The following is a 26303-nucleotide window of genomic DNA, read 5'->3' as shown; positions in this document are numbered from 1 at the left end:
CATTGGGATAGGACCCAAGATGCCCTACGCCCCCTCCACCTTCCCACAACTCTTAGCGGCAGAAGAGGAAGAAATGCTCTGTGGGATAGCTGCCCAGAGTGCAATGTTCCAAATACAGATGCAAGTGCCACAAGTGTGAACATGCTATTACACAGGCATCTGTCAGTGTGAACACACAACAGTGGTTTCTCTTCAGCACTGTCTGAGAGGTGCTGTAACTGCCAGCGTAGGCATACCTTAAGGTCTTCAGGAGTTGGCTCCATAACAATAACTAATATAGCTGTTTTCAAAGCTGTATTGTCTGTCCCTCATTCCCATATAAAAACAGGACAACTGAGGATCTGATTTTTTTTTGATTATTTTTTTGTCGGTGAGGCATCACTGATTGTTATATTGTTCAATGTGAGTGCATTATTACATCTGTTTTATTGTATTTAACCATCTCCTTCTTCCCGTCCCCGTCTTTAAAAAAAATAATCAACCAAACTAATGAGTCCAGCGACGTTAACAGTCAGTTGAGCTATATAACTTGCATGGTCATGCAAGAGGTGGTTTTTGTCTCTCTCCTTAGTTCAGGAGCACCAGTTGATATTAGCAAAGTTGAAGTCTAAACTGCTGTGCTTGATACTAGAGGCTGAGGGATGCAGTCCCCCTAGAGTAGGCCATCATGTTAATAAGGGTTGATTTGTAAACGGCGTCTACCCCCACCCCCCTTTGCCTGACTCCCGCTTTTCTGCTCAATGGCACAGATGCTGCTTTGTGCTGTCTGGGACCAAGCAGCTATTAGCAGCAAATCCAGCAAGGGAAATTAATGAAGGGGACTACTAATAAAAGACAGCTCAGGACAGCCATACCAACTTGCTCCAAGCAGTAATTAACTTTTTTAAAAAAAACTCATGAAGGTAAATATGCCATCAGCTTTGGTCCAGTCTCTCTTTCTCCTTTATTAAAAGATGAGAGCGAGCAAGATTGTTCATGGGTAGCTAAGGCAATCAATATTCCTTTCCCGTAAGAACAACTTTCAGTAACTTGCTGCGCTATTTCTCAAACTCCCTGGCATAGAAACATAGAGCAATCCTCAGAGACCCAATCCAATCTCTGATTTAAATTAATTAATTAATTAAATAGACTAAATAAAAAAAAAACCTCTGAAGAGAAATAGATTTGAGAGCATCTCTTTTGTCATCTAATGTTCTTGCTTTTCTTTCATCACATACTCTGAATTTACTATCCCGTGCTAACGATTGTAGATATAAAAATAGCAAACAGAATAAAGCTAGATGCTTGCGGACAGATCTCAGAGCCCCATTGGCAGTTCACCTGAGTTTAGTTTTGACCATTCAGGACTAACTGCTAGAGCCAAAGTTGCCCCCACTTAGCGCTATGCAATCCCACTGAAGTTATGCAACGTTTTGTGTTCACAGTTTAATAGATTTTAAGACCATCAGGAACCTTTATGATCATGGAGTTAGATGCCTAAATATCTTTGAAGATCTGGGAGTTGGTGTCTAAATACTGGGCTAGATCTTGTGATTCCTATTTGGATAAAACTTTCACGGAACACAATGGGATTTTTGCCTAAGTAAGTAGGGCTGTAGAAATGGGCTCATTATACAAGAAGTGCACACAGTTGAGATTGTGCTGGGGATATTTATCTAGATCCTTTTAAATATACACTAACAATACTGCCTGGGCCAAATCAGCTTACAGTGAAAGATAAATTTTGCCAGGACCCAGTCAGCATAGGATTTGTTTCTGTATTTCTATGGACAGTGTGTCTCCAACTTTTGCATTTATCGATACCCTCATTGACCCATCCCTTTTCCCAACAGCCAAGTCCCTAGTTCTCAGAAGGTTTCCTTTTGCAGAGCAATTCAAAGGACTTATAGTCTATTTATTGTGTATGAAAATCACTAATTGAGGAGGTTATAAATAGAACATTTTCTGTTTTCTTGGGCACATGCATATATTTGCAAGTGTGACCCTTACACTGGGATCTGCATATACTGCCAGTCTGAAAGAGAGTGCCTGTATTTCTGAGTATGATTGTTGTCCTTACCTACAAAAATAAGATTAGGGAAAGCAGTTACTGTCTACTGTTCAACAGCTTGAATGTACTGGTGAGTGCAGCTGCCTTGAGCGCTTTGCCACAGAGTCAAACTCTTCCCAATAAGCCTTCTATGCTTGCTTGAAAAACACAGGCTTAGCCTTCATTTAACCGTTAGCCTTGCTTCTGGCTCAGCTTTATTCCTTCACGCTGAGTTTATCTGATTACTTCAGCTGGGTGAAACAGAAGGCCTGTTGACATCACCAGTGAATACTCTGGCCTTGTATATGGCTCTGAAGCAGCCATCTAACATTTCATAAAGAGGCAGAAATCAACTTTGGAGAAGCATTGGGAAAGCTTGGATGTAAAGCATGTATTAAACAGATTCTGCTCTCATTCGTCACAAAGGAAGCAGCGCACCTATCTGTATGCAGCAAGTGGTGTTTATTCATTGCAAAGTGACTTTTCAAAAACACACAAATAACATATTACAGATAAGGCCCATTGTTTTGATCTTTTAAGATCTACAGTTCTTTCCACGCTGCAAATCTCTCATTTGTCAATTTTGAAAAGCACAGAATGCAAGATAGGCCTGAGAGCCAAAGTATGGATCCATCTCTGAACTCACACAACTTGTTGGGAATGTTTGGATCTGAAGTTTTGGATCCAGCCCAATTCTAAACCTGATTGTGATGAGCTGCTTTTCCTATAACTTTATTAGTATTTTGCCACATTTGGATGGCTGCTTGTGAATTCTATACACCTCTACTCTGATATAATGCTGTCCTCAGGAGCCAAAAAATCTTACCGCATTATAGGTGAAACCACGTTATACTGAACTTGCTTTTATGTGCTGGAGCGCCCAGCCCCGCCCCCTCTCTCCCCAGAGCGCTGCTTTACTGCATTGTATCCGAATTCGTTTTATAGCGGGTCATGTTATATTGGGGTAGAGGTATGTTTATTAATGTACTGGGGAATGAAGTTCTTTGTCTCACTACACTAGATGTTACAAAAGCCCCACCATTTCCCACAAATGTGCCTCAACACTTGACCAGGCAATACAGCTTGCAGGGATAAGAAAGAGTGCAGTCTCCCTGATCATTCAGTCTTTGAGTTCTCTGCAGAGACTGCTAAGAAGGTTGCTGATTGTGATAGTAGTTTTAGCAGTGTGGATACATGTCCTGCTCACATGATTCCATATTTATTGCTTTTTCTCCATCTCTGAGACAAGACACACCCCACTAGAGTCACCAACAAGGTACAGTTGTCAGGGCTCTGCTTTTTTCTGGTATCTCCTTGGTGCTGTTTTTTCTACTTTTAACTTTAATTACCACTATGATGCTGATGATACAGAACTATACCTACCTTTTGACACCTCTAGAGACTCCTTCCTGACTAACCTTCTCCAGATAGACTCCCTCATCTCCCATACTGGGAAATCTCCTTCCCCCTACCTCAGTAACATCATGTAACCCACTGCCTCAGCTTCAGCTCTGCTCGTCCATATCTTTATCTCCTCTTCCCTTGACAATGCAGTTCTCTTCTATATGGTCTCCTAAAATTAAGACCTCCAGACACCTGCATGCAGAGGAAGCGGCTGCTTGCTTTCTTCCACACAAACATCACCATATCAACTTCATCCTCATGGGCTCCTCATTCATTTCTGGATCAAGTTCAAAACTGCCCTCCTAAATCCTTCCATGACCTCCATGCAGCCTGTGTCCCAGATGACAGCTCTCTCTAATCCCCTCCCTGATGCCCCCATATATTTTGAAGTGACATCTCTCAGTCCCTCCCATCCTCCCCACTCTCAGTGCAATAGCCTCTGGCAGAATGACCCTTCTGTATTTGTTAGCTAGCCTATCCCAAAGGAAAATTCATGGCAGCAGGCTACTTTCATCTCCACCAACCAAGAAGCAAGAGGTAAAAAGACTGATCCTCCTATACTTGTACAAGATTAGCATTACCCCTTTCCCATCAGCCTATATACTTCTTGGGTTTTCAGCACTTTGAATCCCTGCTATAGGAATTACTCCAATAGTTGGTAGCAGTAGCAGGCAATTATCCTCCAGTGGACCAGCCATTAAAGAGGGGAGAGGACACATTGTCAGCACATTTCAGAAGCATGAAGAACTACTTCCCTGCCACCTCCTCTCCTTCCACAGAAAGTCAGATGAGGAAGGAGGGAAAAAGACAGAAAGGGAGGGAAAAGCCCTGCAGAGGAGAATAACTCACTCTGAGTCAGGCATACGTCAGTTTCCAGGCAAGTGTCCCTCCCTCCTGTTCTTTCTCTATGTTCCAGGTCCCTGAACTCTCTACTCTTCTCCCCGCCGGCTACATCCACACTGCTCGCTGCCTCCCTGTTGCATGTGTTTCTTAGTAGTAGTAATTATTTTATTTTATTTATTATTATTCCCTGTCGGATGGGGATGAGGAGAAGCCTACAACAAGCTGTTTTTAACTTCTCTGCCACATCAGCTCTCCATCTCATTCCAAATATTGTATGAAAAACAATATTTTCTCCTTTGACTATTAGTTGTATCTACTGTTTGCATTACATTAGTGCCTAGAGCCTATTGTGCAAGGCACTGTATAAACACATGATGACAAAAGTCCCTGCCCCAAAGACCTTACAGTCTAAATAAACAGGAAAGACAAAAAACTGAGAAGGGAAACAAAGAAGATGAAGTGATTTGCCCAAGGTCACCCAGCAGGTCAGCGCCAAAACTGGGAATAGACCCCAAGTATCCAGACTCCCAGCCCAGTGACTTGTTTTTCCTTTCCCCCTGTTATTCTAGGGCCCAATCGTGCAATGATTTACTTACATGCTTAATGTTACACACTTTGAAAAGTCCTGTTGACTTAAAAGCATGTGTAAGTCTTTGTGGGTCCATGACCTTGCTAACTATTTAACTGGACTTGTGTGCACAAGAACCCTGTAAATATTTTGGGATAGAGTTTGTAGGAAAGACAGTATGCAGAATTGTAGTGCATGCATATTTAATCATTGTCCCATGTATAATATCTATGTTGATATGTGGCATCAACTACACCCTTAAAGGCCCCTGGCTTATGCACATGCAGAACTTTACACAGCTGCCTAGTCCCAGTGAAGTTAATGTCAATGGGACTCCTCAAGAGTGCAAATTTCCACAAGAGCTTTTGTCATTGAAGGACCTGGACCTAGTTTAGGATTGTCTCAAGGTGACATTGGCACTTTAAGAAAGAAATGGTCTGTGCACCTGCAGCTGGTAAGTTACTCACTCCCTTCCCCTCTTCTCCCCAGTTAGGCTTTAAAAAGGGCACCTGGGTTGGGGCCTAAATGAAAAAGGTCCCTGAAGGAAGTCAGATGAAAGCTGCCTGGAAGGCCCCTGTAAGAAGTTAAGTGAGAACTGGTGAGTCAGAGCTGCCTAAGACCATTAATTGAGGGAAACAGAGAAGGGTAGGTGAAAGCTGCCTCAGGAGGAGAGGAGACACCCAGAAAGAAGTAGCAGAGGAAAGCTCTTACAGTGAGCTATTGGGAAGAACAAAAGGCTGTTATTGGCCAGAGCTGGTGATCCCCTGGCAGATTAAAGGAGAGCTTGTGCAGAGGCCCTTGGGAAGATGGGGAGGAACCCATCTGGTTAGGGGAAGCTGAGATCAGAACAAGGGGTTGGTCCTGGAGGGCAGTTCCCTGAGCCAGGGAAGGACTGAGCCAGTGTGGCCTGGCTGACTGGAATACTGCAGGTAGCTCTATTACAGGAGATCTGAGCTGGGACCACCAGAGAAGACTTGTGGGAGAGAAGTGGTTCTTAAAATTCTCAGGGAGAAGGGACCATGATAGAGTGCTTAATAACTTTCTGGTGGATGATGGTGGCATGGGGGAATTGGTGGCTGTCCAATGGAGATTGGAGAGTTGCTGTATTATAACTTAGTTTTACTTTGGGGTTTTGAGAAGCTTTACTATGAGGATCTGTGGGCTGTGGCAGTTGAATTTCTTGCTAAGAGAGACAATGTTACTTTGCACTGGTGGAGTTCAAGGGGAAACTGAGGCAGATGTGCATGTCATACTATGGCCTGCCAGAGGGGGTAATCCAGGTAGGGCCACCCTATGGCCAGGATCTATGTGGATTTTCAGTATCAGTTCAGTTTTTCATGGGTTTGAGGGATCATTGTACAAGTTACATTAAAAGCTGTTGAATCTTATTGTTACAGAACTTCACAAACATTTTTGTGAGCAAGTGGGGGGGTAATTTTTATTTATTATAGAGGTGCTACATTTAGTTTAAGTTTTACATTATTTTCTGAGGTAAACAGTTTCAACTTTGAAAACACAAAATGGTTGATCTTTTCAATGTAAAACAACTTTGAAGCTGCTGAAATATCCAATATAAAAAAATCATGCAGTGATTGCATACCTGTTAATGCTGCAAAAATTGCAATACCATAATAACTGTATACATCCTAACTGAATTATTTGAAAGTACAATCGGATTACTTGTTTGACATCATGCCAGAGAAACATTATGATAAGCTAATTTAAAAATGACACATGCAAGACCTGATTTTTGCATTCCTTGTGTACTAAAAACTTGCATGCAGTGCAGGCTCAGACCCACAAAGAACCGAAATAAGAATGCAAAACAAATTCCTCATCTTTAATTACATATAAACTAAAGGATTGGTGACAAATCCACATATTCAGTGGAAAATAACCTTCTATTATTGGGAGGGGGTGAGATCTGTGTTGCTCCTGGTTTTTAGCTGTGAACTGTCTATGTATGTTCAGATTTACCCGGGAACATAAATTGGTTGAATTTACAGTCCTTAGATTTTATTGTCTAGCCTCCTACGCTTAATTTTGCAGCTTGATCGGTTCCTGGATGGAGTGAGAGTGGGGAACAGCTGATCAACAGCCCTAGCCATTCAGGCACTAAAGCCCCACTTTCTCTTTGCTTCCAGACATTTGTGTAGGGGGGAGGAGGGTGGAATCTTTGTTTAAATTACACAGCCGAATTATGGCTGTGTCAGGAACACTCTTTTTAGTTATGACGAGATGTTGCAAGATTTATGCCTTACGTGAAAGAAAGCAAACGCAAGCCCTGGGGGTTACGCTTTTGTCACACTGGCACTGCTTTGGCTTCTCGTCGCTATTCTGATGCCAAGGAGGGCAATAAACCCCCATGAGAGTCATAGAACTGCCCGCTGAGCCCTGACGGTGCAGAGAAGCTTTTATGCCCAAAGACAATACACACAGGGATCATAAACTCGTTGTAAAGGGAAGATGACCTCTCTGGCAGGAGGAATTACGTTTTTATGGCAAGGTGCTGCTATGGAAACCAGCTCCTATTTTTCCCCACTTATTTGGAACGGGCAGGGTTCCATTTTACAGCCCACTCCCAGCACACATTGACTCTATTGGTGATAGGCTAATGGCCTGATTTCCTTCCTTCCTCCCCGCCCTTGGGAAATGCTCAGCACCCACGACTCCTGCTGAAGTCAGTAGGCAGTGGGAGCGCTCAGCACCTGTAAACGTCCACTCTCGGGGGATAGACAAATAGTCCCCACTCTTTGAAGTATTTGCAGGAAACGCTAAAATAGACTGGATAGTACTTGTGGTTTTGCCTCCTCTAGCCCAACAGGGGGAGCCCGTCTATGTTTTAATAAGCAAAAATGTTAACAAAAATCACCTAAGATCTTAGAGGGAAATGTATGAAATCTGCCCCTGCCTTGTGCTATCAGTTGTAGGTATCAGTACAGTACCTGCCTTCAGCCACGTGGTGTCTGTTTCAGTGGCGAGGTATTGTGCTTAACCTGCTTACACCCCACTAACTGTAAAAGGGGGCAGCTCAGGGTTATTTTAAAATTGTGCATTTCAGAAATTGGAGCCGTGGTAGCATGAAGGCCCGTGTTCCTCCCATAGGCAGAGGCTGCTTCAGCTGTAGCTACAGAGACATGAACTGCTGTCAGACACATGCCCTGCTGGGTGGGAGAGCGTCTTTAATTTGCAAGCGACAGCGGCTGACAGAGCAGAGTGGTGCTCCTCCCTCCCGCCCCCTCTGTATTCGGGCAGAGCGGCTCACATTGGGTTTACAGACAGTAAATGATAAAAACAGACCTTTCCTTTCACACGCTGAACGGCTGGATGAGTGGGGAATGCAAGTGAAACCAGCAGATCTCAATGAGGGACAGGAATTGTAATGTACACGAGTAGGATCCGTTCACATCCCCTTCTTCCCAAGTCTTCAATGCCATAGCTGTGGAGGAATGATTAGCTTTTCTAGTACACGCTCTGCTCGCTTCCCTGGGACACGTTATTGCTCAGTTTAATGGAACCGTGTATCTCTCTCAACTCAGGAGATTCCTATTCATCCCCAGAAACCATAAAACGAGCTTTCCCCTAGAGCCATGTAAAAGAAACCTCGAAGACTATGTGGGCTACATTGTACCCCCCGAGGTGAGGTTCCATGGGACTCATCTCGGCTAGAGTTCTTTATATTGTCTGAATCCAAAACTCAGCTGCACCCACCACGTTCTTGCCTGGATTTGGGTGGAAACCACGGAGCTGACCGAGGCATAGAATCCTAGGACTGAAAGGGACCTCAAGAGGTCATCTAGTCCAGTCCCTTGCACTCATGGCAGGACTAAGTATTAGACCATCCCTGACAGATGTTTGTCTAACCTGCCCTTTAAAATCTGCAGTGATGGAGATTCCACAACCTCCCTCCTCAATTTATTCCAGTGCTTAACAACCCTGACAGTTGGGAAGTTTTTCCTAATGTCCAACCTAAATGGGCTGCAATCTAAGCCCATTGCTTCTTGTCCTATTCTCAGAGGTTAAGAACAATTTTTCTCCCCCTCCCCTTGTAACAACCTTTTTATGTTCTTGAAAACTGTTATCATGTCCCCTCTCTTAGCTTTTCCAGACTAAACAACCCCCTCTTTTTTTTCAATCTTCCCTCATAGCTCATGTTTGCTAGATCTTTAATCATTTTTGTTGCTCTTCGTTGGACTTTCTCCAATTTGTCCCCATCCTTCCTGAAATGTGTCTTCGAGAACTGGACACAGCTGATGGTGGTTTCCACTCAAATCCATATGTATGTTCACCTTTGATCTGATCTGTCTTATTACCAGAGTGAATGTAGGTGAATCTGGAGCATTTTGAAGGACCCGCCTCAAGTTTCTGGTTCATAAGGAACCCCCCAAACCAGGCTTTGTAAAGTAATGATAGGTTGTGACGGCTAGGACTATAACAGAGTTTAAAAGAGAACTGGATAAATTCATGGCGGTTAAGTCCATTAATGGCTATTAGACAGGATGGGTAAGGAATGGTGTTCCTACCTCTGTTTGTCAGAGGATGGAGATGGATGGCAGGAGAGAGGTCACTTGATCATTACCTGTTCTGTTCACTCCCTCTGGGGCACCTGGCATTGGCCACTGTCGGTAGGCAGGATACTGGGCGAGATGGACCTTTGGTCTGACCCAGTATGGCTGTTCTTATGTTATGTTAATGTTTTCCCATTCCCCTAGAAACTCATAAATGTTCCTCTCAATGGAAATCTTTAGTAAAAGACGAAAGATTTATATGATATGAAAAGAAACCAGAGTATAGCCCTACTGCTAACCAGTGCATGGCGTCTATTCCCATTACTCCTGTTAGGACAAGGTGCTCTCTCATCTAGCCCATGAACAAGGCCCTGGAGACTGGAAATAAACAGGGAGAAGAAATGTCCTGCTCCAAGTCCTGTGCTGCCTTGCTGAGAGCTGGAAGGAGCCCAGAAAAGAATAATGAAATGCTAATCACTGGGCGCGTTGCTCATCACACCTGCGTGGTAGCCTTTAATAGGGAGAAAACTTTGCCTTTGGGGGGATAGAAGCACGCGAGCCTTTTAAAAGTGCATGTGGGAGAGAGATTTGGTGGGACAATGGAGTCAGTGGGGCTTGGTTTGAAAAGAGAGAAAAGCACTATTCCCCTCTCTTTGCATTCCTAGAGTTTGGTTATTAAAGGGGATGGTTAAGAAGAAGAAAGTGAAGCTGGTCTGACGCGCTGCCCCACACGCTCAGTGGCCTGAGAGAGTGGGTCTTGTTTTGTGCCTCCAGGCCAATTGCAGATTTGGGGGGACCCAGCCTGAGATTGCTGGCCACATCAAAGCAGTGATTATGCAAATACCCACTTTTTTAAAAAGAATTATTTATCCCACAATAACCCCCTGCCAGGGTGGGAAACAATAGATCTGTCCGGATAGCAATTCTAGCCCAAGGCTGCCGGGGAGGGGTGGGGGGAGAGAACCCCGCAAGTTTTATTGGGCTAACCTAATTTCACTAATTCTCTTTTCACACATTTTTCTTTGGGGACTGCATTTTAAGGGCCTGGTTTCACACTCCCAGGATCTCGTGGCATTGGGCAAATTCATGGGCTGCGCATTTTATTTAATTAATAGGTCTATCCGTGCCGGTTCCTTGGTGGGGATTGGCACTTTTGTAAAGAGTTCCAGGTGTTTGTCCCCAGAAGTCACCCAGTTCTCTAGGGTGGATGACACTGGGACCAATTGATTTTAATTAGTGACAGTGCTATAAATCTGGAGGTAACGCCACCGAGGTCAGGGGAGTTAGCAGGCTTTACTGAGTGCGAGTGGATCCCCTCTTGGGACGTTTAAAGAGGAGGAGGACTCTTGGCTGGAAGTGTGGGTAATTACTCAGCCTGTATCAGATCCCCCCTCTGTCTTGGTAATAGACTGGCTGCTGAGAGCTGTGCTGCTTAAGGCTGAAAGTGAACCAGAGCTATAGGCCCTGCGACTACTTCTGGGCTTTGACCTATTGCCCAGCGGCTCCTCCGCCTATCTCAGGGCTGGTCTACACTACGCTTTTAAACCGATTTTAGCAGTATTAAACCGATTTAACGCTGCACCCATCCACACAACGAGGCCCTTTATATTGATATAAAGGGCTCTTTAAACCAGTTTCTGTACTCCTCCCTGACGAGAGGAGTAGCGCTGAAATTGGTATTACCATATCGGATTAGGGTTAGTGTGGCTGCAAATCGACAAAAAGCCCTGCAAACTTTTGAATTTCATTTCCTGTTTGCCCAGCGTGGAGCTCTGATCAGCACAGGTGGCGAAGCAGTCCCAAATCCAAAAAGAGCTCCAGCATGGGCCGTACGGGAGATACTGGATCTGATCACTGTATGGGGAGACAAATCTGTTCTATCAGAGCTCCATTACAGAAGACGAAATGCCAAAGCATTTGAAAAAATCTCCAGGCTATGATACAGAGTCCACAGCACAGTGCTGTGTGACAAGCGTAACGGAAAGCCAAAGAATCAAGTGGACGCTCACGGAGGGAGGAAGGGGGGACTGAGCAGGGCCGGCTTTAGGAAGTGTGGGGCCCAATTCGAACAGTTTCGACGGGGCCCTGGCAAGGATGACAAAAAAAAAAAGATGAAAAAAACACATGGGGCTTGTACTCACCGGGCGGTGCTCCGAGTCTTCAGCGGCACTTTAGCAGCAGGTCCTTCACTCGCTCCAGGTCTTCGGCAGCACTGAAGGACCTGCTGCCAAAGTGCCACCGAAGACCCAGAGCAAGCGAAGGACCCACCTCCGAAGTGCTGCTGAAGACCCAGAGTGCTGCCAGGTGAGTAAAAATTAAAAAGGCGCCTCTAGCCAGGGAAGGAATTCACACTGGGCGTGGGGCCCTCTTAAGTGCGGGGCCTGATCTGGTGGAATTCGCCTAAAGCCGGCCCTGGTACTGAGGACTCCAGCTATCCCGCAGTCTCCGAAAATAATTTGCATTCTTGGCTGAGCTCCCAATGCCTGTAGGGTCAAACACGTTGTCGGGTGGTTCAGGGCATATCTCGTCAATTTACTGCCCCCTTCCCCCTGTGAAAGAAAAGGGAAAAAAATTGTTTCTTGACTTTTTTCAATGTCACCCTATGTCTGCTGCATGCTGCTGGTAGATGCAGTGCTGCGGCAATGAATAGCAGCATTCTCTCCCCTCCCTGGTGGCAGACAGTACAATATGACTGCTATCCATCATCATCGTCAGTCCATGAGTGCTCCTGGTGGGCCTCAGGTGAGGTCGGCCAGGGGCACCTGGGTAAAAATAGGAATGACTCCTGGTCATTCTTGGTAGATGGTACAGAACCGCTGGTAACTGTCCTCATCATAGCAACTGGGGGCTGAGCTCCATCAGCCTCCCCCCCTTTCATGTCTAAAGAAAAGATTCTGTACTGCCTGGACTATCATAGCAGCTGGAGGCTGCCTCCCCTCATTTTATCTCACTGAAAAGTCAGTGTTTCTTATTCCTGCATTCTTTATTACTTCATCACACAAATCGGGGGACCTTGCAATGGTAGCCCAAGAGGATTGAGAGAGGAGGGAAGCAATGGATAGGGTTGTTGCAGGAACACCCCCTAGAATGGCATACAGCTCATCATTTCTGTGAGACCTGACATGGAGCAGCTGTGCTCTCTAGTACACTTGCCCCATATTCTAGGCAGGACTGACTCTATGAGACAACATAAAGGAGGAAATGACCCAGGGGGTCATTCCCATTTTTGTCTTTGCGCCTCTGGCCAACCTTAGCAAAGGTCAGCCAGGAGCACCCATGACAGCAGCAGACAGTACAGAATGACTGACAATCATCATCTCATCACCAATTTACAATGGCACAGCAGACGGTACAGAACAACTGGTAACCATCTCTGCTACCTTGCAAAGGCAAATGAATGCTGCTGTGTAGCACTGCAGTACCACCTCTGTCAGCAGCATCCAATACACATACAGTGACAAAAGGCAAAACAGGCTCCATAGTTGCCATGCTATGGCGTCTGCCAGGGCAATCCAGGGAAAAAGGGCACGAAATGATTGTCTGCCGTTGCTTTCACGGAGGAAGGAATGACTGACGACATTTACCCAGAATCACCCCTGATACTGTTTTTGCACCATCATGCATTGAGGTCTCAACCCAGAATTCCAATGGGTGGGGGAGACTGAAGGAACTATGGGATAGCTATGGGATAGCTACCCACAGTACAATGCTCCAGATATCGATGCTAGCCTCGGTACATGGACGCACACCATCGAATTATTGTGCTTTGTGTGGCCACCTGCACTCAACTTTATACAATCTGTTTTACAAAACCGGTTTATGTAAAATAGGAATAATCCTGTAGTGTAGTAGACGTACCCCAACCGCTATATGCTGGCTGTCCCTAGCGACCTGGGCTGAGATCGCCCAGGGTGAATCGTTCCCATACAGCCCCGTGTAGATCCTGTTCCTTGGCTCGGCTCGGGGGCTCTCTGAGCAGACGCTTCACACACAGAGGTGCCCCCGCTCTGCGGGACTCGTGTGCTCAGACAAGGGCTCAAGCTGCTGCTCTCCGCTCCCGCCCCCCTGCCAGGGCCGGTCAAAGTCGATAAAAGAGGAGCGAGCTCGGGTACCTGCCTCTGCCCACTTCTCCATCCTTCACCTCCAGCTTTAGGTGGCGATCTGGGGGGCTGGATTATTGCCGGTTTATGGGGCCCCAAGGCTTGTGTAGCGTAAACCCTCTTCCTTATAAACGGGGCCGCGTGATCTGCCCTCCACTTTGTTTCCTTTCGCGTCTAGAGAGTAATAACGAAGGACTGGAGCCGGGCACTACACCGCGGCAGTGAAGGGGGCAGAATCTGGGCCAAAGCCTCGCACTTAGTTTAGATCCCACCCCCCAAATTTCTGTCAGTTAGTTGCTTTCAGAGAAACAAACCCCTAACATGGCACGTCTTGGAAAAAATCCAGTCGGGACTTTCTAGTCATCTACGCACAACCAATTACTGCAAGCGCTCCCAAGTGAATAAAAAGCGCTGCCAGGGTGGCGATCAGCCCAAAACTCTGGCTTCATAAACTGATGCCACTGAGGATCTAGACATAGATTCCATAGTTGTTCCGCCGCGAAGGAAAACAGCAATATAACGTCTCCCAAGACTGTTCCTTTTTTTGTAAAGCAACTTCAGCAGTGAATAGAAACGAGGTCTATGCACGCAAAAAGACCAGAATGGCTATGCCATAATATTTATCACCTAGCTATATGTTCAGATGCGCATCTCTCAGGTCTACATTCTGGGTTCTCTCTCTCTCACACACACACACACACACACACACACGTGTACGTACTTACGCGTCTGACTAAGAACCTTCAGTTGTACAGCAAGCAAGGGGGTAGTGACAGCCTGCAGGGGACCTACTATTTCACACTATCCCTAGAATACTCTCCTTGTGGCTGAAATCCTGCTCAGTAGCACTGAAGACTATAGGTCCATGTTGGTGTGTGTTTGAATAGTTTATTGTAGTGGGGACGGAATCATTTAATATTTAGCGATTTTAAATGGGTAGTTCCTTTCTGGGCCGTGTGTGTGCGCGCGCGCGTGTGCATTAAATAAGTGGACGTGATTAAATGAGGGATAAGTGATTGTCGAGAACATACAGAACGATGGCGTTCTTAGAACAACGCAAGCAGCTGTTACAAGGGGTGTTTTTTTCTTTGAGCAGCATCGATCCGCTAGAAACCTCCACCAGCCTTCACAGTGCACTGGATCGATGTTGTAAAACTTGTATATAGTAAGTACACTGTTTGGGATGAAGAAAACTTCCTATGCGTGCCCAGCAGCAATTTCTAAAAAGCTGGAATAAATTGATTCTTTCCCCATTTTGTCCTTAAACTAAAACATATGAAGTGAACGAAAAAGTAGCTAATCTCTATCGATGTCACAGAACAGTCCTGAAGTCATTCGATTATGCACACATGATCACTTCAAAAAACAAACAGGATTTTGTTCTAAATTTTCTGAGTGTTTCCTGGGCTGAGATGATGTTGGTCTAGGATGCAGCCCGGAGAGAAGTTTTGCGTGTTGTGAGCGGGTTGCTAGCGCAGATGTTTTGAGTAAATTAATAGCTGTGTGTAACGGGATCTATGGCTTCCTGATCATTGCCTGCGAGGCTCCGTTTGGTAAATTCGGTGTCCGTTGGAAACAATAGTGATGGTATAAAATCATAAACCTCTGAGCCACAGAGAAAGCATCGATTTCAAACGAATACATTTACTCTTATGCCTTTCCATTTAAACCGATCGGATTAAACGGCTATTTCAACCAGTTTCTCACTGGATTTGTACAGATGAGAATCTGACACGTTACTCCCTTCTGTGTCAATCCACACGTAGAAAGACACTGCAAATATCAGGGCAAAAATCTTCAGTGCACTTTCCCTGAATTTAAATTAACTGCAAGGTTTAGTAAAAGGGCTGTGTTCTCGCTTTCCTCAGCGTTGCATCATGAGTCAACTGACCAAACAGCCCCAACTTCACAGCAGCTATGGATTTACACACAGTGCAAGCTAGTGGATTTATTTGTATGACCCAGAGCACGATAAAGCTGTGAAGATTTAACGTCATGAAGGTAAAGGCTCTGTTTCTAGCTGTACCTTTCAAGTTCTCTTCAATTGTGAGTTAACAGTAACTTTGTAAAATCATGTAATTTCGGCGGAAGTCTTAAACCAGTAGAATTAGTTTTAGAGCAAAATAACTTAATTTCACTTTTTATTTTGAAAATGTAAGTTATTTATTTAAAAGTAGCTTTTCGCTATTTATGGTCTGCTGTTCACATCTACACCTTGCCCTTCTTTCTAGGGAACTATACACGCTTCTTCTGGGTGTTGTCTCTAAGCACCGCAATCGCTTTGTCCTGTGTTATCTACATGGAAACACGCAAATATACCTAGTCTTTGTATTAATAACACCTGATCCTATTCTACCTACTCTGAGCTCCTTTGCTGAATGGGCTTTTGGAGGATGGGGGGTTAAGTCACTTAGCATCTCGTAGAAATGCCCCCTAAACTTTCTTGGTTACAATAAATGACACTCGCCCCTTTTGCTGCCAGATGATACGTAAATATTCCAATCAGAAACGCTACACAAGTTATGAAAATTATATACTTTATTTATCTTAAGAACACTCCCTTTGCTCTTCAGCTGTAAATACATACTAGAATAAACTCTGTGAAATATACAAAAAATACATATCTTCCATGAAATCTTTTTTATAATAAATAGATGTGAACACGTGTGCGGCTGATCGCTGTAATGCTCCGTGTCTGTTTAGGTTTTCAGTCTGTTGATTTATTTTTAATCTCTTGAAAGAATGGGGGAGTGCCTCGTCCCCTAAAGGGTCGAGATAAATAATGCATGAGGTAATCCTCCCTCCTGATTTTTCCCCCCCTTTTCCTCTACATTTTTTTCCTTTTGAGGGAGAGTTCAGCCTAAATTTCCACGCTTGCATTCACTCATTACAAAGCCTACAAATTATACAATGACTTCTAACCTGGGTCTCGAACAAAACAACTTTTCCCCCCTTATAAATCATAAGAGACAGATGGCAAAATAGAGGGAGGGAGCAGGAACGAGAAGGACGGGACAAAAACGCATTGTGACAAAGCTGGGAAACTGAACAAAGTGCACATCAGAGAGGAAAAGTTTGGTTTGACAGGTGAAATTCCCACAGCCTTGAGGCAGCACTGGGAAGAAAGCAGATGCCAGGCATTGCAAATCTGTGGCTAATATTGTTACTGGCCCTATAGTTCAGCTGCGCAACTACTTTTCCGTCATACATTAACATGTCAGTGAAGACTCCAAGGTGACCGGAGCACATCACGCAGTGGCGCTTCCTTGGCAGATTCACAGGCCCCGCCGTCCCTTTGGGCGTCCGCCTTGTTCGCAGCCCTTTCCCTGCGCTCGGCCTCCTCGTGTGTCTCGGCCAGAGGTTCCTCTGCGGGGCGGGGGCTGTTCCTAACCCCAGCTTGGGTCAGATCCACAGTGACCTTCCCCCATCTCGCCTGGGAACTCCGCCAGCTCCCAGCCCCCGCGCACCGCATTGCACCAGCGCTCAGCGAGCTGCCACCCCGCCAGCAGGGCCCGGGCTGGCCGCACCACCAGGGCGAGGGGGGCTGCTAGATAAAGTCCCTGGCCAGCGGGCGAGGCGGCGCGTAGCGGGGCTGGTCGGGCTGCCAGTAGTCCATGTCCGAGGCGGGGCTGGCGGGCGATAAAGTGCAGCTGTAGGAGGAGGAGGAGGCGGAGGACAGGGGGCTGTTGGTGCGGCTCCAGGAGGAGGCGGGCGAGGGGCTGCTGGCGGGCGCGCCGCCGGGGCTCAGCAGCACGGCCTCGGGGAAGAGGGCTCCCGGCAGGCCGGCGGCGCCGCAGTGGTCGGCCAGGCGCAGGGTCTCGGTCAGCGCCCAGATGTAGTTGTGCGCGAAGCGCAGCGTCTCGATCTTGGTGAGCTTGGCGTCCTCGGGGAAGGTGGGCAGCACCTCGCGCAGCGCGTCCAGCGCCGCGTTCAGGTTGTGCATGCGGTTCCGCTCCCGGTTGTTGGCCTTCAGCCGCCGGCTCTTCTTGATCCTCTGCACCGTCTCGGCTGTCTTGGTCCCCCGGGAGCCGGCCCGGGCCCGGCCGGAGCGCCGCTTGCACTCGTGCCGCCTCAGACTCAGCTGCAGCCGCGCCTGCTGCTCCTCCGCCGGGCGGGCAGGCGAGCGCGCCTGGAGTTCATCGTCCTCCTCTTCCTCCGAGCTGGAGGAGAGAGGGGTGAGCGAGGGGGAGCAGGGCGAGGCGGGGCGCAGCAGCAGCAGCTCTCCCTCTGCCTGCAGCTCCAGGCTCTCCGGCTTCACGAACATCCTGCAAAGAGAGCAGGAGAAGCCCCATCATCACGCCGTGTCCCGGCATCTCAGGGCTGCAGCCCGCCCGCCCCAGGACTGGGGCGCTCACCTGGCCTGGCAGCTCCGCGCCCCCCGGCTCCCTGCCCACCCTTGGCCGTGGAGCTGTCATGCGCCTATTGACACGCGCCGCAACCTGCCCCCCGCGCACACGTTGTCCCCGCGGTCTCTACGGCACTTCTCCTCCGCGCCCGCTCCGGCTCCAGCCCCGCCAGTAAACTCCGAGCAGCCAGCGCCGCCAAGGAACGCAGGGATGCGTTCCCACCCCGGCTGCTCTCTGCTAGGAACCTGACATCTCTCCCTTTGAAACAGCTGGAGCGGGGCAGGCCCGCACGCAGGGAGAGAGAAGCGGCCGGATTCAGCAGCAAGGTATTTTGCTCTCAGCGACTGAGGATTTTTTTGAGCAAAGTTTGAAGCAGAGACCCGGCGACTTACTTGGCTCCCCTTTACAATGTTTGTCTCTTTGCAGAGTGCTCTCTCCCTGCACTGGCCCTCACTGCAATCTTCAGAGACAGATTTGTCTGTGTCCCCCTCCCCCTTCTCCTGGAGAGGGTCCCACGGTTATAGGGGCGGGGGTCCAGCTGCCTTGCCAAAGAGGAGTTGAAGAAGGGCCGGTTGCCTGCTGCCTCTACCTGTGTTCTGTTGGTGGGGTGTATGAGATTGAGTCCTGGTGGGGCCAGCTGCTGGCACGCGCCCCGGCACTCCAGTTAAAGTGAAGCTGCTTGAGGTTCAGTGGCTGTGTGTCTGGCACACGACTCTCCTTAAAACCCCTTATATACCCCCCAGAAAACAATCAAATCTACCCCTGGGGCCCCTTGAGCTTTCCCCTCCCCCTCCCAGGGTTTATTCTTTCTTTTCATTTCATTTATCATCACTCATCTCATTCTTTTTGTCCTCTCTCTCTTTTAAAGCCCCCTGCACCCTTTGCCTCCCTCCCCTGTCTTTCTTTTATCTGATCCCCATAAAGTGTGTGGTGCAGCCCCGGCTGCTCTGCGGTGCGATTGGTGCCTCGCGCTCGGTTGGAGCGTGCCGCTAATTTATTAATGAATGGGGGTCGCGAGGCGCAGCTGGCCAATCAGGGAGTCCCGCTAGCCACGCGCGCTGGAGCCTGCTCCCTTTCAGCAGCTCATTAGGCTGGAGGGCAGCGAAGGGGAGGGGGACTATAGTATCCAAAACTCAACCCCCCTCCAGCCCCCTCTCCCCGCAGACTCGGATGCACAGAGAGACGGACGTACCGGCCCGGGACACACAGACGCACCGCTAGAAAAGCTGAAGCCTGAGCTGATGTATCAGATTCCACTGAGAACAAGGGCAGCTCAGTGGCTGATACTCAATGACGTTCTGTGCCGCAGTTTACACCCTACATCGACAACTGAAAGATACAATGGTGGGAAGTACGTCTGTCCGTATAGGTCTATCCAAATAATATTGTGGGCGTGGTGTAGTACTATCTTGAGCTGTGGAGCGTGTTTTGGAGGGGGGGGGGCGGAGTAGAACGACCTCTAATGTGTGGTACTGGATGGGGGTGGGGAGGAGGAGGTTTTTAGCTGTGCGTGGTGGAGATCATGAAGTAGGGTTATGTGTCCGTGTCTGAGGAGAGACTGCGCGCAAAGATGTGAAGAAGGAAGGTGTCCGTTGCTGGATAGGGGTTGCAAGCCTGGAGCAAGATTATCTACGCCTTTCTGGAGAGGGGCGTGTGTGTAAGGGTAGCAGGTGTGGAGCAGGGCAGTGGCTGTGTTAGAATAGAGGCGGGGGGCGTGGAAGCTCACGTGCAGTTATCTGGTACGTGGTGGGAGAACTCTTGTCTCCAAGGCATAACTCCCAGCTCTTCAGTGAATGAGCTGCATTCCGGCTCCTCATCCTGTGTGCTTGCCCAGTTTAGCTTGCTCAGTGCGTTTCGCTCGAGGTGTAGACCTGCCCCGAGGAAAGGAGCTGTCCAGAGTCCGCTCAGCTAGCCAGTTCCCCGTTTGCCTTCTTCCAATAGTTGCCGTCTGGCTTGCTTGCCTAAACAAATCCCTCCCTTCCTTTCCCTGTGCCTCGGTGAGAGGATGCGCGTGTGGTTATTGGAAGAGGCAGGATTAAAGAGACTGTAGCCACGGGTTCAGGGGTACACTACGGGATCATTAGATAACGATCCTTCAACAGCAGAATTGCCAGGAGGACTGTAGGGGAGGATTCGCATCTGTAAATGTCCTGAAATGAAATTATGATGACACACTATAGCTCAGATGATAAATACAATTGAAAGTGATTCAACCAGGCTTGGAGAGGGGGAACTTTGAAAAGAATATAAAGAATATACAGAATCCATTGCCAGAATAGCTACCATGTAAATGTTTTTTTTCTAAGGAAAGGAGACTAAAGCGTTCTTGCCATACAGAGGAGAAAAGTGCAGCTAATGTGATCTGTTGAAATCGTTGGAAAGCCCATGTGCGGATTAGATATGTACCGCCTGTTCTGGAGGGATCTGAGCAAATGAAACCTTTCTTGGCAACCCATGACACACACGGGAAATAATAAATCCATGACAACTGGTTTGCACGAGATTCGTCTTTTTTTTTTAATTTCTGTGCTAACGTATTTTCTCTGCGCCATGTCCATTCGTGTGATTTAAGGCTCTAAAATGCATAATAAAAATAAAATAAAAGGCGCGTTATGATTAGCATTGTTTGCGAACTCCGAACAACTTTAGAATGAATATGAGAAAAAGCAAGGAAAGGCTTTTCTCTTAAACACGCTAAACTTAGAAATTAAGGCCAGTTTATGACGGGGAAGAGAGAGGACAGATTAAGAAGGAATTTGCCTCATGTACATTTATGCTGGATTTTGTGCTTGAAGACCAACCAAGAGAAATGAGGAAAGAAAGGGGGGAACATTATTTGGGGAACAAAGTGCATTGGAGATGCATAGTTTTTATTACAACATATTGTAGTAAGATGTTAAAATACATATCTGAATAAAATCTTAAATCTGCCTTTTTTTGCCAGAGTTTCAACATGCTGAAAGAAATAAACAAATAAAGCAATACAACTGATTGAGAACAAGAGGGTTTTCTGCAGCTTGACAGAGATGTTTCATATACACTCTTCATACCTGACATATCAGATGACATATCTACTCTTGCCTTGTATTGCCCTCACTCTTGTAAAAGCAGGGAAATTCAGAGGAATGAACGGAAATGTAATTTTTGGCAACGTGTTGATTTTCTAATTTATAATGTGCCATTCGTTTAATCGAGTAACATGTTCACCAATTTCAAAACAATGTGAAATATAACACACTGACACAATATCCGCTCAAAAGGACTTAAACAAAACAAAACAAATCAAACAAACCCTGGTCAGTCCAGGACCAAAACTCAACCCCCCACCCTTTCTCCAGACCACCCTCTTAGGCAAAAGTCTTGAGTGAACACATAGGCCTTGCAACATGCCCTGGAGGTCAACAAATTTGGTCTCTGTCGGTCCAACACGGGAAATGAATTGTGCTAAAGACATATACAATCAAATGAAGCCCACAGCATACTTCAGTGTGCAAAATCAATTTCTATGAATATTGTTGTAAATACGATTATTGCAACTTGGGAGGGAGGATCACCCCCCCACATCTAAATACGCAAAGAGAAACCTACAACCTAGATGTTGATACCATTACACATACCACACACAGAGATACTGTACTTACTTAAAGCTCAATGCAGCTCAATTAACTTCATATTCAACAGATATAGTTCCAGATTCTACGTGATTTGGTCCTTCATAATGCGTGTGCCCGAATTTCTTTGTGAAAAATACTTGATCATTATTATTTTAGCTTTCATGTTTTAGTGCTGAAACCAAATCTGTGCGTTAATGTCACTTTGTAAAATGTTTTACATTTAAATTCAATTGAATATTACACGCATACAGTGTCATGTAAGACTTGTATAGGTGAAAGACTTCCTATACAGTCCTTGTACATGCTCTTTTCAGATCAGTAAAATATTGACTGGTTTATTGCAAATCAGAAGTGTTACTAAACTTAGTGGACTGAATGGAAAGTGTCTGCGAATCTGGCATGTGATTTAAATGAAGATATTTGATATGGTTGCTCAGAAGTATGGAAAATCTACATGCTTTCTTAACCGTATGCAAGCGTAAAACAAAGAGCAACTCCATGCCACAGCCCTTAGTGTCCTCTCTACCTTATGAAAAAATCTTCAGTGCAGACTAGAGTCAGCTAGGATATCAGTTGTTCCACATTTCTGGATCCACCCCTCCCCCCCATTTACAGAGATTTATTTAAATTTGTCACTGGTATAAAAAGTGATAGACTGGACATGGACAGTCTTTGGGTTTTGTTAGAACAATTACAAATCAAAAGGCCCTTTTAAACTTTCCAAACTCAATCTTTCTCCATGGTGTCTAGTTGACAGAAAAAGATATTTAAGGGAGATGCTACAGTGAAAGAAAACTTCATAGCAAAACAATTCCAGTTGCTGTGATGTAAATGCGGGAACACAGATGTTTCAATGCTGCAATAAGAGTGACTGGAAAGTGCTTGACCGCATGTTTTCCAAACTAGTTGCGTTTAACCCAGCCTCCTACTTGTTCAGGTCGTGATGGCAAAAAACTATTTCAGTCCGGCCTCGAGTTCGAGCCCAATGTGACCCAAGACCAATGTACTAAGCTAGGCTTTTTCTCTTTCTTTTAACGTAGCTAAATTGAAGAGGCACTTGTGTGGTCTAAAAATTGGCCGAATGAAACGAAGCTGAACTGTTATGCAAAGAGCGCTGAATAGCACCAGGGGAGTGGAAAAGAAATGTCGCCTACTGTCCACTGCATGAACTGTCCCCAAAGGGTCAAACTGTTCAGCTTCAGCCCCTTTGCCAGGCTCAAGCCTACTTTGCAGGAACAAAAGCCCAAAGCAGGCAGTGATCAAGAAACAGGCGCACAATGATTTAAGCTCATCACACAGCCCAGAAATAAAGGGCACTGAGCTGGCGTGTGAGTGAGTGAGAGACCTTTAGAAAGGCTTTGTTCGCTGTAAGAAGCTTGAACTCGGAGGCGACCCAAAAGTCCTAAAAGTTTAGGGTAGGTGGTGCTGAGGGACCTTTGGCTCCAGCCCATCCACGCTTCGACCTCACAAGTTGCGAGCGAGCATTAAGAGCTGGCTGCTGCGCCAGGTGACCGGGGCCTGGCCCCTGAGCTGTGTGCTCACTGGAGGGAGAACGAGGGTGTGTCTGGATGTTGCTGTACTCTCGCTAAACCCTAGGGCACGTGCTGCGGCTTGCAGGAAGGGGCTGGCATGGCACCTAGCTGCGGTTCTCGGCCCCTCGCCTCCTGTGGTGGGGGGCAGTGGTGGGAGGCGAGGGCAGACACTCAGAGCCTGTTGGCATTGCGGGTGTTGAGAGAGTCAGCTCGGGGCACCCCGCGCCCTTCAGTGTGTTACAGTGCCAGAGCATCCAAATACACCCCACCCCCAAGACTCGCTTTCCCCCTTTCGTGTCTTTGGCAATGAAGCAGCGGGCCAGATTAATGCATCGGTTGGGTTTCACCCAGAGCCCTCCTTGCCCCTGTGGCTTCAAGGCGTCTTTTCCCTCTAGCACAGAGCCCCCCGGTGGGGCTGTGCCCCGTTTTAGGCCGATTGTTCCCTTCTAGATTTGCATGGCAGGTGCAGGCCTGCAGAGTGATTTTTTTTTTAGCCCCATGCGCCGCCCCGGACTCCCCCAAAGGGTGTCTGCGTGCCTGTGAAAAAGGCCACCGGTCTCCTCCTTTCCCATGAAGAAGAGAAGATGTCGGAGCCCGCGTGAACATGCTTCAGTTTTCTTATTATTTTCTATAGATCTGGGCAAAAGAACAGCCGATTGTGTGAAAAACCCGCTGCCTGCAAAAGGGACATTGGCCATCCAGGCGAAGGTGCGAGAGCGAGCGAGCACTAATCGCTGAACCAGGAGACAAATACGATTACCAGCTTCGAGCCTTGAGTCAGAAAGTCTCATAGACTTTAAGATGTTAATCCCCAACATAATCCTTCCTTTGGCGTGTAGGAATAGTGCAGCCACAAGAGTTGTTTTGTTATTTATATTGGCGTTTAATAAAACTCAGCCAGTGGTGAATGGGCTGCCCACTCTCCAATGGTAATTAATTCCCTATTTCAGTGACCCAATTGTGCTGGGATAGAGCAGTGGGACAGGCCCACTGCCCCAGCCTGCCTTTGTGCAGCTACACAGCTCTCGTGCTTCAACAGCTATGGAAACTCATTCTTTTGATGTCATTCAAGGAGTTTTCCTTGGGCATCTTCTAAACTTCAAGGACCCTTTTCTTTTTCAAACGCATGAAAAGCAGGGCTAGCTTGACCACCTCTGTAGAATTTAATGATTTGGTGAAAGAGCCTTTTGGGGGTTTGTGTAAGGAGAGAGAGAAAGAAAATTTGGCAGGGGGCTATCCAAACTTGAGCGCACCAACCTCATTCAGCTCCTAATATATACAGCTCTTAAAAGCCATCCTTATTACACATACTTCTGGGTGTCTCTTGCCCAAGCCATTTTTTTCAAAAAGGCTCTGCTGGGAAACGTGTATTATTTTACACTCTTGCCACACATTCAAATAGGAGCATGTTGGCATTGTGCACTCTCAGCCCTGGGGGAAAAAAACAAAAAACACCTAAGACGGTATTTTCAGCCATTAAAAGGGAAAGCTAAGCTGGGTGGAATCGGTTCGGGTAGTGTTCTAACCAAGGATGCGCTATTTACTTTTATATGTTGGGTCGTAGGCAGAGTCGAGGAAAAAGTAATAGGAATTAGGTGGCTGCAGAAGGAAGGTGTGAAATAAACCCGTGAAGAACATGCAGTGGCGCTTCAAAGTAGTCCCAGCACAAGCAGCTCGTTCTATGTCTTTATACACACTTAAAAACACACCCACCTTCGCAAGTCACAGAAACAATTCTGAATTCAACTAAGAAAATACAGAGTGAACCATATGGCCAGGGTGGCTCGAGTTGGCTGCATTTTCCCCCAGACAAAGAAGGGATTGAGAGTTGAAGGAAAGGAGAAAAAAAACCAACTTTCCGGCTGATGAAGCTGTTGTCTGGAGGCAATGATCCCAAATCTCAAGGCTTTATTCCAGGCTCCGACTGAGACGTGATATGTCATATGATTAGCATCTTTCATATTTACAAGAGTAGTATAGGCTGCTAGTCTTTAGAGAGAGGCGAGCGAAAGAAGGGGCATATGCTGAAATGGATTTAGCATTTGAAAGAGTGAAAAGAGATTGGATAAATACACTTAAACGAGGATTTAGTTTTACTCCTGTTGAGTTCTAATGGATTGTTGATTGAGATTTTAGGGAGCTGTAACAGAGGTGTCAGCAGTAATTTAAAGGAGCTATTCAGACATCTACTGTTTCTTCTTCTTCCACACTTCACTTATTAATGTCTTCAATCACTACTTGGGCCAGAAACACATATCAAATAGGATAGTGAGAAGTGCTCTGTCTCTCTCTAAAATTTAAGAACATGGATAGCTGCAAAGTTTAGGCTGTATAATGCAGTTCTGTTTCTTCACACACAAAAAATAGCACTTCAGCTTCTGCTGGCAGCAGACTTGCATCAGATTTAAGTCATTACCTGCACTGATGTCGTGTGATTATTTAAATGTTCTTTCTTCACTACCTTTCTTCATTAAAGCTTTGATAGTTCAAAAGGATAGTTATTCAGATTGGTCTAGCGGAAAGAGAGTGCACTGGCACCACCTAGTGGACAATCTTTATTTTAATCACAAGATCATTTTTAGGTTCTGGAAGAACGTACAAGTAAAATGAACAACACATGCATATTATATAAAATCACATTGCAAAACCAAGCTCTCTACATTATATACAAGAAATACTGGTTACTGGTTTCAAGTTGTTTCAGAAACTAGGAAGGATGGCTTCAATATCTTAACTAAGCAAATTTTCCAAACTTCTAACACTTTCAAAACAAAACATTCTTGGACCTGGGGCATAGACATATTCTTTGACAAAATATATTTTCAATAAGTTACAAGAGGCTTCTCTGGTTGTTTTTTGGTCATTTTATAAGAGGCTGTTCTGGTTAGTTTCCAGACTTCATGTCTAATGTACAGGTTTCCTCTTTTACATCCAGCTCTGTCATGGAATACCATGCTATGAAGTTGTACTCATGTCATTCAGGTGGGCAGCAGCACTGAAGAGAAAGAATAAGTATTTGTGGGTGGCTAAAGACACATTCCTTTTAAATTCTCACCAGAGATTTTATTTTTAACGGGAGTCATGGAGTGTTTCATTTACTCATGAAGGAAAAAAAATAAAAAAAACTTAAGTGTTTTATATCAATGGATTTGCATGTAAGTCAAGTAAGAACTCTTCAAGATAGGCTCTGCTAAATGATGATGTAATTCTAAAGATAAATTAAATACTTTTCAAAGGTTATTTTTGAAAAGTAAAGGGGGGAAAAAAGCATTTTTTTTCTTATTAAAGCTTAGCCAAAATGTAGGATTGGCTGAAAGAACACATTCTCAGAGAGTGAAAACACTTTAGTTTTTATTGTT

The 26303-nt window shown here is 46.1% G+C and overlaps 2 protein-coding genes and 1 pseudogene across 4 annotated transcripts in view; all 3 read right to left on the bottom strand.

The window, feature by feature from the left end:
* Window positions 1-9550: 9550 nt before the first annotated feature.
* Window positions 9551-9636, bottom strand: LOC127048537 (uncharacterized; annotated as a pseudogene).
* A 7363-nt stretch (window positions 9637-16999) lies between these two features.
* Window positions 17000-17716, bottom strand: NEUROG2 (neurogenin 2). The gene has a single exon (XM_050944072.1). It carries the CDS (start codon window positions 17714-17716, stop codon window positions 17000-17002), a length of 717 nt encoding a protein of 238 aa, XP_050800029.1.
* A 7757-nt stretch (window positions 17717-25473) lies between these two features.
* The window catches only part of ZGRF1 (zinc finger GRF-type containing 1), a 56918-nt gene continuing 56088 nt past the window's right edge, over window positions 25474-26303 (bottom strand). For all 3 annotated transcript variants that reach the window (XM_050943977.1, XM_050943976.1, XM_050943978.1), the window contains one exon: window positions 25474-25939. In XM_050943977.1, coding sequence (XP_050799934.1) covers window positions 25919-25939 — 21 coding nt within the window. In that variant the 3' untranslated portion in view covers window positions 25474-25918. The remainder of the gene's footprint in view (window positions 25940-26303) is intronic.

This window comes from Gopherus flavomarginatus, chromosome 3 (genome assembly GCF_025201925.1).
Source record: "Gopherus flavomarginatus isolate rGopFla2 chromosome 3, rGopFla2.mat.asm, whole genome shotgun sequence".
Taxonomy (NCBI): Eukaryota; Metazoa; Chordata; order Testudines; family Testudinidae; genus Gopherus; species Gopherus flavomarginatus.
The sequence above is the reverse complement of the archived record's forward strand: the minus strand, read 5'-3'. Positions and strand labels throughout refer to the sequence as shown.